Genomic DNA, 12,029 nt, shown 5'->3' on the forward strand with positions numbered 1-12,029 from the left:
CTTTGGGAGGCCAAGGTGAGAGGATCGCTTGAGCTCAGGAGTCCAAGACCAGCCTGGCCAATATGGTGAAGCCCCATCTCTACTAAAAACACAAAAATTAGCCGGGCATGGTGGCAGTCACCTGTAGTCCCAGCTACTCAGGAGGCTGAGGCATGAGAATCGCTTGAACCTGGGAAGCAGAGGTTGCAATGAGCTGAGATCATGCGACTGCACTCCAACCTGGGCGAGACTACATCAAAAAAAAAAGAGAGAGAAAGAAGGAAGGAAGGAAGGAAGGAAGGAAGGAAGGAAGGAAGGAAGGAAGGAAGGAAGGAAGGAAGGAAGGAAGGAAGGAAGGAAGGAGAAAGAAAAGAAAGAAAGAGAGAGAGAGAGAAAGAGGAGAGGAGGGGAGGGGAGGGGAGGGGAGGGGAGGGAATAAAGAAGCAGACACCAAATTATTCCCGGACACCCACATGCACCACATATCCTTGCCCCCAATATAGTACAGTGGTTTAGAGCACAGGCCCTGGAGCTAGGGTGCCTTGAGTTCAAACCCCAATTCCACCCAATTCCTAACTGGGTGACCTTGGCCAAGTCATTTTACCTCTCTGGGCCTCAGTTACCCCATCTGTAAAATGAGGATCATAATAGTAATCTTACAGCATATGGTGGTTGTGAAAATTCAATGAATATGTATATTGCTCTGAGCACCATATAGCACGTTCTAAGTGTTAAATGTTAGCTGTAATGATTTCCTCACACTGGCAAGAGGATGGCTCAATTTTTAAAAAAGAATTCTTGTTAAAATTAAGATAAACCACCTCATTAAAAAAAAAAAAACTTTATCTTATAGGAAATTTTAAACACACACAAAGGTAGAGAAAATAGCATCATAATCTCCAGTGTCCCTTCACCCAGCTTCAACAATCCTTGACTCATGGCCATTCTTGTTTTGTCTATAACCCCATGTTCATTACCACCACCACCACCCCCTCTGCTGCTGGATTCTTTTAAAAGTAAATCCTAGATAGCGTGTCATTTCTGCTGTCAACACAGAACTCTTTCAAAAACAGGAACACACTGTGATCACATATAAACACTAACAAGAATTCTTTGACATCAAATAGCCAGTGTTTTTAAAGCTCCACATCCTGGAGCAGCTATCTGATCTCCATCATCTTGGAGCCTGTGGCTGTAATCAGACCTCAGCCAGCTCCTCTGTTTCCCTGCTTCCCCAACTCCAGGTGCGGGACGCTGTGGCTGTGATCCGGTACTTGGTCTGGCTGGAGAAGAACGTGCCCAAAGGCACGGTGGACGAGTTCTCGGGGGCAGAGCTCGTGGACAAGTTCCGAGGGTGAAGAGCCACGGCCATCCTTTTTAGTGTTGCAGTGGGGGCAGGGAGGCGGAATTTGTCCCCTTACTTAACGGGAAGGAAGATCCTCCTCATATGCGGGCTGGGTGGGGGAGGGCTCTGTAGAACAAGGAGAGACAGGTTCTTGGTTGGTCGGGGAGTTGAGCAGGGGGCGTTGGATTACATTTCCCGCCCCGCTGAAAGCAGGACAACTCGAAGGGCCACAACCCAATAGCGTCCCCTAGTGTCTGCTTCAGGCACGGTCTGGCTCTCCCTGGGGGAGGCTGTGGCTCAGACCAGGTCAGCCCCTGTACCACTTGAGAATACCAGGTAGAGAGGAGGATTCCCGAAGGCATGCTTGGCCCAAGTCAGGGCCGAATTGTAGGTTTGAGGTATAGGATGCTCTTTCAGGACTGGGGGAGTTTTCAGATACAAAGAGCTGGGTTTCTTCACTACTATCCGTAAAATGGAGGTGGAGAGGGAATAATTGGTGTCTACATTGTGTCCTCTGATCTTCCTCTATAAATGACAGGTCAAGGCTTGGGGAGATGGAACCAGGAGGTGAGGGCTGGGAGAGCCAAATGGTGTCTGGCAGAGGCAGCCGTGACCTTCATTGGATTTTATTAGATATCCTGGGCCCAGCCCAGTCCAGGGGCCGATTCATTGACCATGCCTTGCCTTGTACTTTCCAGAGAAGAACAGTTCTCCTCTGGACCCAGTTTCGAAACCATCTCTGCTAGTGGTCTGAATGCTGCCCTAGCCCACTACAGGTACTTGAGGAAAATTAATTTTCTAGGGCCCTGTTGGGGGATCCCGTTGTGTGTATAGAGGAACAGGGTGAGGGGAGGGGGATGTTCTGGGACCTGAGTCCACATTGAAGGTCTGAGTCCCTTAGCCCTGTGGGGGCTGGGAGAGGAGCTCAGTGTGGAGTAGGGAGTTGCCGTGTAATGAAAAGGCCTGAGCACTGGAGGCTAGGGGACCTGGAAGGGAGACACCATTGGATGCTTTTCCCTGGCTTCCCGTGTGTTGCTTATGTTAGCTAATGCTTAAAGCTCACAAGGTCACATGAAGAGAGGCCTGTTCACTCAGCCTGAACCAACCAAGGTGGGCCCAAGATGCAGGCTAGCCAGGTGTTTGGCCCTATAGAAAACAAACCCCTGCAGGCCTGCCTGATGAAATGTGGGGGGCCAAGCTGACCAGCTGCCTCCGCCTGGCATGGGCACAGCAGGGAGAGGTCAATGCCTTCCAAGGGAGTGCCTGATATGTCCCAGAATTCCCTCCCCTGGTGTCCCCTGGTGTCTCCCACGCTTTTGGCTGCCTTGCCCCAGCCCCTCCTACCCACTCGGGCTAGAGTGTCGGGGTGGGTGCTCCTCCGCTTTACCACCTCTTGCTCTGCAGCCCCACCCTGGAGGAACCCTCCCTTCCTGTGCTCTGCTTTTTCTCGGGGCCCTCTGCTCTCGGAGGCAGCAGGAAGTTAGAGACAAAGGGCCGAAGGGAGCATCCAGGTAGAGGCCCAACTCTTCGCCGCTGCACCACGCATCCTCGTGCAAGCCCCTTGGCCTCCATGGGCCTGCTTCTCCTTATGGAAAAGGAGACGGCTGGGCTGGGGAGTCTCTAGGGCTCTCCCAGCTTTCACATTCTGGACTTCACCCTCTCTCTCCTCCCGGGGTCCAGGGCCTGGCTCAGCCGGGTGCAAGATTAGCAGACCTGTGCTGAAGACAGCAGCAACGGAAACTGAGTTCTCTTCCAGGGCCCTTTGGGATAGAATGACTTCCCCCAGAGGGACTGGCCTGGAAGCCCAGACCCCAGAGGTCCTCCCACCAAGGGCCCCCATGTGATCCAGTGCAGGGTTAGGCTGCCCCTCTCAGCATTCTCTTCCCCTTCTCAGCCCGACCAAGGAGCTGAACCGCAAGCTGTCCTCAGATGAGATGTACCTGCTGGACTCTGGGGGGCAGTACTGGTATGTACCCCTCACCTCACCCTGGCCTAGATGTCTCTGCTCAGACCTCCTGAGCCTGCCAAGAGTCAGCCAAAGCTTTCCCTTCCTGAGCCATGGATTCTTCGTCTGAGAAAGGAGAGACCTGGAATGAGCCCCAAACATCCTTCCCATTTTCACACACAGGAGTCCCTGCACAGTGGGAAATACACAGAGGCTGAAATAGTGGCAGGACCCAGCCAGCACCTCTGTGGGAATTAGGAAAAGACTTCCTTTGCTCAAGTAAAATGTTTACTGTTTTGTGTGGGTTGTTTGTTTGCTTGTTTGTTTGTTTTTTGACAGAGTCTCACTCTGTTGCCCAGGTTTGGAGTGCAGTGGCGCGATCTTGGCTCACTGCAATGTCTGCATCCTGGGTTCAAGCGATTCTCCTGCCTCAGCCTCCCAAGTAGCTGGGACTACAGGTGTTCACCACCATATGCCTGGAGATATATATATATATATACACACACACACAGAGAGAGAGAGAGAGATGGAAGTTTCACCATGTTGGCCAGGCTGGTCTCAAACTCCTGACCCCAGGTGATCCACTTGCCCTGCCCTCCCAAAGTGCTGTCCCAAAGTGCTGGGATTACAGACGTTAGCCACCATCCCAAGCCTCAAGTAAAATGTTTTCTAGGTCCGCGTATTATTACACAGTCTGAGCAACTATACTCAATGTCCCTGCCTGGCTACACAAACACATACACCCTACTCTCACCCACTCGTGCACACCCTGGACAACCCTGCACCACCAACATCATGCAGACTCCTCAGCCCCCTCTTCCCCATGGCACTGTTCAGGGTGGAGGTGGGGGCAGGTGAGAGAAGCAACCCTTTCGATGGGCTACCCTTGTACAGTGTACAACCTGAATGCTCAGACATGACAGTCATGCAGAATAGGCTAACCTGGCCAGGCATGGTGGCTCACACCTGTAATCCCAGCACTTTGGGAGGCTGAGGCGGGCAGATCACCTGAGGTCAGGAGCTTGAGACCAGCCTGGGCAGCATGGTGAGACCCCATCTCTACTAAAAATACAAAAATTAGCCGGGTGTGGTGGAGCATGCTTTCCAAGGGAAGCTGAGGCAGGAGAATCGCTTGAACCCGGGAGGCAGAGGTTGCAGTGAGCCGTGATCATGACACTGCACTCCAGTCTGAGCAACAGAGCAAGACTCTGTTAAAAAAAAAAAAAAAAAAAAAAAAAAAAGGCTAACCCTATTCCTTCCAAACGTGTAACCAATCATTCACACCAGAGTTGAGCTGAGCCCAGCTGACCTGAAAGATTTTCCCTTCTCATTAAGGAAGGAAGTAGACTGTGGGAAGCATGGGATGGGGCAAAAGAAGGGCCACGCTGAACTGATGGAGGAGCGAGGAGTAGTTTCAAATGGTTTCCCAGTCTCTATCCTGTGGAAATGGCGAATGTGCTAACAACAGAGGCTCTTTGCTTGTTCTTAGCACAGCTCTCGGGGATCTAGAGTAGCAGACGCTCAGCTTAGCAGCCTTTGCTGGTCAGGAGTTTGATGCTGTGTGTACTTGAGATGGCCAGTGAGCAAAGGGGAAGTGAATTTGTGGGGGCGTTGCTGGAATGGAGTGTGTTCAGAGTAGGGTGAGGCCGGGGAAATAGTCACCTCACTTCCTCTTCTTTCCTTCTGAAGAAGAAGGCCACCACACCCTATGACCCAAGGAGGAGCCCCAGGGCCCTGGGACCATTTCGCCCCTCTCCCTCACCAAGGCGTGATCACAGGGACCATCCTGTGGCAATTGCTGCAGCTGAGGGTTGAGAGTCAGACCTTGGGGCTGAGGCTTTACCTCAATGGAACTCAGCAAATCACTGGGTCAGATCTGTGTTTGCCATGGAGAGGACTGCGTGGAGAGGCAGTGCTTCCTCTAGGCCTGGCTTCACTGAGGTTCAGAGAGGGAAACAGCTGCATGGCCTCAATGGCCTCATCTGTGAAATGGGGATAATGAGGCCTCCTCTGCCATTCTTCCTGGGGAGCAGCAAAAGTGTCCTATAAATGGTCAATAACTATCTGAATATGAGAGTGTTATGATAACATAATCTCTCTGGACTTCAGTTTCCCCAGCTGTAAAAAGGGGACAATCCCCTTTCTGCCTCCCAGGAAACCTGGAAGAAGCCTTGCTTTCAGAACCAGCCAGACCCAAGGAAACCCAGATCTACAAAACAGCCAAAATGAGTGGGATGGGGGAGGAGTGTGTAGGGCAGGGAGTCACACTTGTCAGACAACTTAGTGGCTTTTAACTTGATAGCTTTGCAGAGGCCTTTCACACATAGGTGCTGAAGAGGTGATTTTGATTATGGTAGCTGTCTTCTTCCTTTGGCCGTCCACACATCCCATCCCAGCCCTGCCACTTATGGAAAGCACACAGAAAGCAAATGGCCCCAGTCACTAGCCCCAGGCATTTGGCAGAGCAGGACGTGTTGGTTTTCTTTCTCCACAGGGACGGGACCACAGACATCACCAGAACAATCCACTGGGGCACCCCCTCTGCCTTCCAGAAGGTAAGCATGGGCCCAGATTTCCCCTCTCCACCCTCCCTCAAGAGGACACCCAAGCAATCAAGATCCCTTCCATTTCAGAGGCTAAAACTGAGGCACAGAGAGGTTATGTAGTTTGCCCAAGGTCATACATGGTGCCAGAAAACCCAGTGCTCCCTGCTGCTTCCCTGGGGATATTTCAGACAACTGACAAGGCCTCAGCCCAAGCTGAGCCTCATCCTATTCTGGTAAATCAGTACACAAATATTTTTTTGTTGCTGCCTGTGTGCCTGGCCCTATACTCAGCAGAAAGAAGAAAGAAAGGCATCCCAAGTGGAGGAAAACGGCACAAGTGAAGCCTCCACAGTGGAAAGGAGCCAGAGGTGTTCAGGCTGGCCAGCTGGGGCAGAGGCGAAGGCATTGTCTCTATACACCAGAGGGCTCTGGGGGTGGAGCAACGAGCTGCCGTCATGCTGCACGCAGCAGGCCAACTATGGGGCAGGCATTGTGCTGGAAACACAGAGAGAGGAACAAAATGCTGTGCAGGCCTCCAGGAGCTCACAGTTTAGTGGCAGAATCTGCTGCCTCTGGCTGTCCTGCACAAAGTGACAAGCCTATGCACGTGTGTGGTGGTGGAGATTGACCACATCGCCTCTGGAAGTGACCAGAAGAGGCCACTGTCAGCCCACCTCCCTCCCCTGACAGAGGAAGGCTAAGCTGCCAAGTCAGCAAACCTCAACCCTCATGAAAGGCCTTAAGAAAACTCAGCAGCCGTCACAACCACAGGAATGAGAGCGCTAACCTTCCATGAAGCATGCGCACTGTTGGCAGCACCTTCCGTACATTAGTCTGCCCGCCTCTCCCAACAACCTTAGGAGCTAGGTCCTGTTATCTTCCCATCGCAGATAAGGAAACTGAGGCACACAGCAGTTAAAGTCACCTGCCCAAGGTCTCAGAGTGAGTGACTGAGTCAGGATTCAGCCCAGGGAGTCACAGCCTCGGCTCACCGTCACCAAGTGTCTCCTGTAGATATTGTAATGACCCTCATAAACCAGCCATAGAGAAGCACGTGATGGAGCCCCAGCTTTGAGAAGGCTCTCTTCAGTCTCTGCTGGCCATCTTCCAGAACCCGGGCAGCCACAGATGACGATGCAACTCCTCCCACCCTGCCCACACACACCCAGGCCTGGGCCCTGCACCATGTATCCATAGGCCAAGCAACTGGAAACTCCCCTGGCTCCTCCTCCCGTCCTCCACATCACCTCTTCCTCTCCCCATCAGGAGGCGTACACCCGTGTGCTGATAGGAAATATTGACTTGTCCAGGCTCATCTTTCCTGCTGCTACATCAGGTGGGTTTCAGAAACCAGGATGGACACAGCCTCAAGCCCTGATTTCAGAGGACCAGGACTCAGACCATCACCCTGGGAGGCTGGTGGGGCAAGGATTTTGTCATCATCCCATCCCTTATGTAGACGAGAAAATCCAGCCTAGAGAGAGAAAGTGACTTGCCCAACGTCACACAGAAGGTTAGCGGGAGACCCAAGCCTTGAACTCAAATTTCTTAATCTAACACTGTTGCTCAGAGGTGGGAGACATCAGTGGGCCACAGCAGTTATAGGAGGATTCTTAGAGGAATTAGGTGTCAAAGTGCAAAGCCCTGACAGATGGGGAGAAATTATAGTAGAGGCATCAATCCAGGTAATGGATACAATGTACAGTAAGCTGGAGATAGTGATGGGCTGGTCTGGCAAGGGAACCACTAACTCCATCCATCAGCCCTTCTCCATCCCAACCCAACATCATTGCATCAGTGCATGCTTAGTGGCCTCTTAGGGCCTCTTCTTGGGCACCACTCTGATAGTGGAGCAGGAAGGGGCAAGATGGACAGTCTTCGGTAAAGCCATCTGACTGGGGTCAATCTCTCTTCCCTTCCAGGGCGAATGGTGGAGGCCTTTGCCCGCAGAGCCTTATGGGATGCTGGGCTCAATTATGGTCACGGGACAGGCCACGGCATTGGCAACTTCCTGTGTGTGCATGAGTGTAGGTGTCTCCTCAGCACTCCCCAGCCCCCCCACCCCCCCACTTTTTTAATACTCTCTATGAAGGTAGAGCATTTCACAGGTATGGAAATGACAAAGACCCACAAAGATGCCATATCTAACCAAGATTACCGAGCTCCACAGGGTAAGTGAGGAATGCCAGCAGCAGACCAGTCCTTCTGGCTGCTTGGCATTCAAGAGGGCACCAGAAAGAGAGTCAAAGTCTAGTGGCTAACTTGTATAGACCCCAGAGAAATAAAGGCCAGAGCCAGCTGCATGTGGTGACTCACACCCATAGTCCCACTGCTTTGGGAGGCCAAGGTGGGAGGATCACTTGAGGCCAGGAGTTTGAGATCAGCCTGGGAAACACAGCAAGACCCTGTCTCTACAAAAGAAATGTTTTAAGTATCCAGGTGTGGTGACATGTGCCTGTAGTCCCGGCTACTCGGGAGGCTGAGGTGGGAGGATCCCAGGAGGTCAAGGCTGCAGTGAGCCATGATGGCGCCACTGCACTCCAGCCTGGGCAACACAGCAAGACCCCCTCAATACCTAAATAGATAATAAAAGCCAGAGCCAATCTGGTGTGTGCCAGGCCCAGGCAGACAATGATGTAATGGACCTGTGCTCGTAGAGATGCTCCGGGATCCTCACTTACCTGCTCTTCCTTGGAAGCTGCTCACTTCCAAGCTGGTGAGTATAGGATAACAGATACCATCTTTATGTCTTCCTTTCTAGGGCCAGTGGGATTCCAGTCCAACAACATCGCCATGGCCAAGGGCATGTTCACTTCCATTGGTATGGCCCTCAGGCCCCTCTACCTCACCACCCCATCCCAGAGCAGGGCTAGCCCAGAACTGCAGTCTAGGGTGTACCAGCCTTCAGAGGAGACTCACCTCCCCATTCCCACCCCTACACCCAGCCCCAAATGGCTTGTCCCACCCTAACCCCAGCTCCCCTCAGCCCAGACCCTCTTTTTGCCCTTGGGAGTTGGTTCCCAGCTGTATATTCAGACGAGATCAGGCGCATTCAGGGTGGTATGGCCATAGACCCAGCGGTATACCCAGACTCTGGAGTTGCCAAATGCTGGAGTAACAGGACAGTGGCATCCAGAGAGATGGGAGTACCTTCAGGACCCAAGTGGGTTTTTAGGTCTTCCCTGCTGGGCTACAGGGAAGAGAGGATGAGTCACAGATGCCCCTGTGGGGGATCTGAGGCCTGACAGGGATGAGTTGCCTCCGCTTAGCCAAGCATCTAACCAGTTGTGGGGCTGCCAGAATCAACAGCCAGGGAACAGCCAGGGGACAGCCAGGCAGCCAGTCCCTCCAGCCACTCATCAGTAGGTACAGGAAGCCTGGGCTTGGACCCTCTCCCGGCTTAATGCCACCAGCATCTCTGTGTCTCCCAGAACCTGGTTACTATAAGGATGGAGAATTTGGGATCCGTCTCGAAGACGTGGCTCTCGTGGTAGAAGCAAAGACCAAGGTAAACTGCCACCAGGATGGGCTGGAGGTGTGGGCAGCATGTCAGTGACTTTGGGCTGCATGGGAGGAAAGGGGGAAGGAAGATCAAAGGAGAAGGACATTTAGTGTGCAGGCATGAATTTATTTGGAGTCTTCCTTAGGAATTCCATAAGTCAGACTTTTCAAACTCGCTTGCACATTTGAATCATCCAGAGAGCGTTCTCGTGTTTTAAATGCCCATGCCCAGGCCCCACTCCAGACCAAGTGAATCATTATTCCTGCCCTATATCATTGGTTCTCAATGCACATAATAATCGCCAGGGGAACTTGTTAGAAATAAAGATTCTGTATAATAGCAGCCAACAAGATAAAATACCTAGATGTAAACTTTAAAAGGCTTACATGGAGAAACTCTCTATTAAGGGACATAAAAAAGATTTAAGTAAATGGTGCTCTCTGGAGAGAAGCCTCAATATTATGAAGATATCATTTATCTCTAAATTAATCTATAAATTCAACACAACCTCAATTCCAATGCTAACTGGATACTTTTGTAACTTCACAAAATGTTAGTGAAGTTTATTTGTAAAAATAAACATGCGAAGATAGCTAGGAAAATTCTGAAAAAGAAGAGCAGGGCCAGGTGCAGTGTCTCATGCCTATAATCCCAGCACTCTGGGAGGCCAAGGCAGGAGGATCGCTTGAGCTCAGGAGTTTGAGACCAGCCTGGGCAACATGGCAAGACCCCATCTCTACAAAAAATACAAAAAAAAAAAAAAGAAAGAAAAAATTAGCTGGGTGTGGTGTCATGTACCCGTAGACCCAGCTACTCAGGAGGCTGAGGTGGGAGGATCATCTGAGCCTAGGGAGGTTGAAGCTGCAGTGAGCCGTGATTACACCACTGCACTCTAGCCTCGGTGACAGAGCAAAACCCCATCTAAAAAAAAGCAGTAAGAAAAGCCAGCCCTCTCAAATTTGAACACAAACTACCATAACTAAAATAGTATGACGCTGGAGATGAAATAGACAGCTGTAACAATGAAACAGAACAATTAGTCCAGAAATAAACCCTCTTATTCCCATAAACAACATGGGAATTTAGTTTATAAGAAAGCTGATTTTGCAAAACAGTAAGAAAAAAATGATTATTCAGCAAATGGACAGGGGGAACAAATGGCTAATCATTTGGGGGGATTAAACTGAATAACCTCCAAAATAAAATTGCAGATGGACCAAAGTTTTAAGGTGAGCAATGAGACCACAAAAGATGTAGAAGAAAACCTATATCAATTCATTTATAATCTCAGGGTGGAAGAGTCTTTCTGTGCAAGACCAGAAACCATGAAGGAAAAGATTAATAACTCTGACTAAATAGAAAATGGAAACAATGTTTATAGAAACAATGCCATAAACAAAGCCAAGAGATGTGTGACAAATATCTCTTGGCTTTGTTTATGGCATTGTGAGAGGGTGAATTTTCTTATTTTACCATGAGCTCTTACAAATCCATAAGACAAAAATAGGCAAAACAGGAAAAAATAGGGCAAAGGATATGAAAAGGCAATTCACTAAAATTAACACCAAATGGTCCACATACATGTGGAAAGATGCTCAAGTTCATTCTTAAAGAAATACAAGGCTGGGCACAGTGGCTCACACCTGTAATCCCAACACTTTGGAAGGCCGAGGCAGGTGGATCACCTGAGGTCAGGAGTTCCAGACCAGCCTGACCAACATGGAGAAACCCCATCTCTACTAAAAATACAAAATGAGCTGGGTGCGGTGGTGCATGCCTGTAGTCCCAGCTACTCGGGGGGCTGAAGCAGGAGAATCACTTGAACCCAGGAGGTGGAGGTTGTGGTGAGCCAAGATCATGCCATTGTACTCCAGCCTGGGCAACAAGAGCAAAACTCTGTCTCAAAACAAACAAACAAAAAAATACAAATCAGGGCCAGGCACCTGCAATCCCAACACTTTGGGAGGCAGAAGTGAGTAGATTACTTGAGGTCAGGAGTTTCAGACCAGCCTGGCCAACATGGTAAAACCCCATTTCTACTAAAAAATACAAAAATTAGCCAGGCATGGTAGTGCGTGCCTGTAATCTCAGCTACTCGGGAGGCTGAGACAAGAGAATCGCTTGAACCCGGGAGGTGGAGGTTGCAGTGAGCCAAGATCGCACCACTGCCCTCCAGCCTGGGTGGCAGAGCGAGACTCTATCTCTAAAAAAAGAAGAAGAAAAAGAAAAAAGAAAGAAAGAAAAGAGAAGGGGGAAAAAGTATCTTTCTTGCTCAGTTTCCTTCCTGTGAACATCTCAGGCACACACAGCATATGTATCTATCTATGTATATATTTTCTGCATCTTCCTTTCCTGCCTGGCTGCCCCTTACTTAATAGTAAACCTAGAAGAGTGCTCTACAATAGAGCAGGGAGACCTACCTCATTCTTTTTAAGGGTTGTGGAAGAGCCTATAGTATGTGGCTGTCCCATGGTTTATTTAACCAGCTGTGGATATTGAGGCTGTTTCCAAATTTTTACTATATTTACCATCAATGCTACAAATCAACATCACTGTATAAACTTCTTGGTGAGCTTTTGGGACTATATCCAGAAGGTACATATCTGGCGTCAGGATTTCAGAGACAAAAAGTACAAGCATTTTTAACAGGTAATTTGACAGATATTGTCAAACTGCCCTCCAGAAAGGTTGCATCGATTATACTTTCTCCAA

The 12,029-nt window shown here is 50.0% G+C and overlaps 1 protein-coding gene across 1 annotated transcript in view; it reads left to right on the forward strand.

The window, feature by feature from the left end:
- Positions 1-12,029, forward strand: part of XPNPEP2 (X-prolyl aminopeptidase 2) — a 30,504-nt gene that overhangs the window by 14,465 nt on the left and 4,010 nt on the right. Inside the window, exons 12-19 of the mRNA XM_010354789.2 lie at positions 1,224-1,333; positions 2,023-2,100; positions 3,219-3,290; positions 5,764-5,824; positions 7,082-7,151; positions 7,738-7,842; positions 8,577-8,636; positions 9,247-9,323. Coding sequence (XP_010353091.1) covers positions 1,224-1,333; positions 2,023-2,100; positions 3,219-3,290; positions 5,764-5,824; positions 7,082-7,151; positions 7,738-7,842; positions 8,577-8,636; positions 9,247-9,323 — 633 coding nt within the window. The remainder of the gene's footprint in view (positions 1-1,223; positions 1,334-2,022; positions 2,101-3,218; positions 3,291-5,763; positions 5,825-7,081; positions 7,152-7,737; positions 7,843-8,576; positions 8,637-9,246; positions 9,324-12,029) is intronic.

Source organism: Rhinopithecus roxellana, chromosome 7, assembly GCF_007565055.1.
Source record: "Rhinopithecus roxellana isolate Shanxi Qingling chromosome 7, ASM756505v1, whole genome shotgun sequence".
Classification (NCBI taxonomy): domain Eukaryota; kingdom Metazoa; phylum Chordata; class Mammalia; order Primates; family Cercopithecidae; genus Rhinopithecus; species Rhinopithecus roxellana.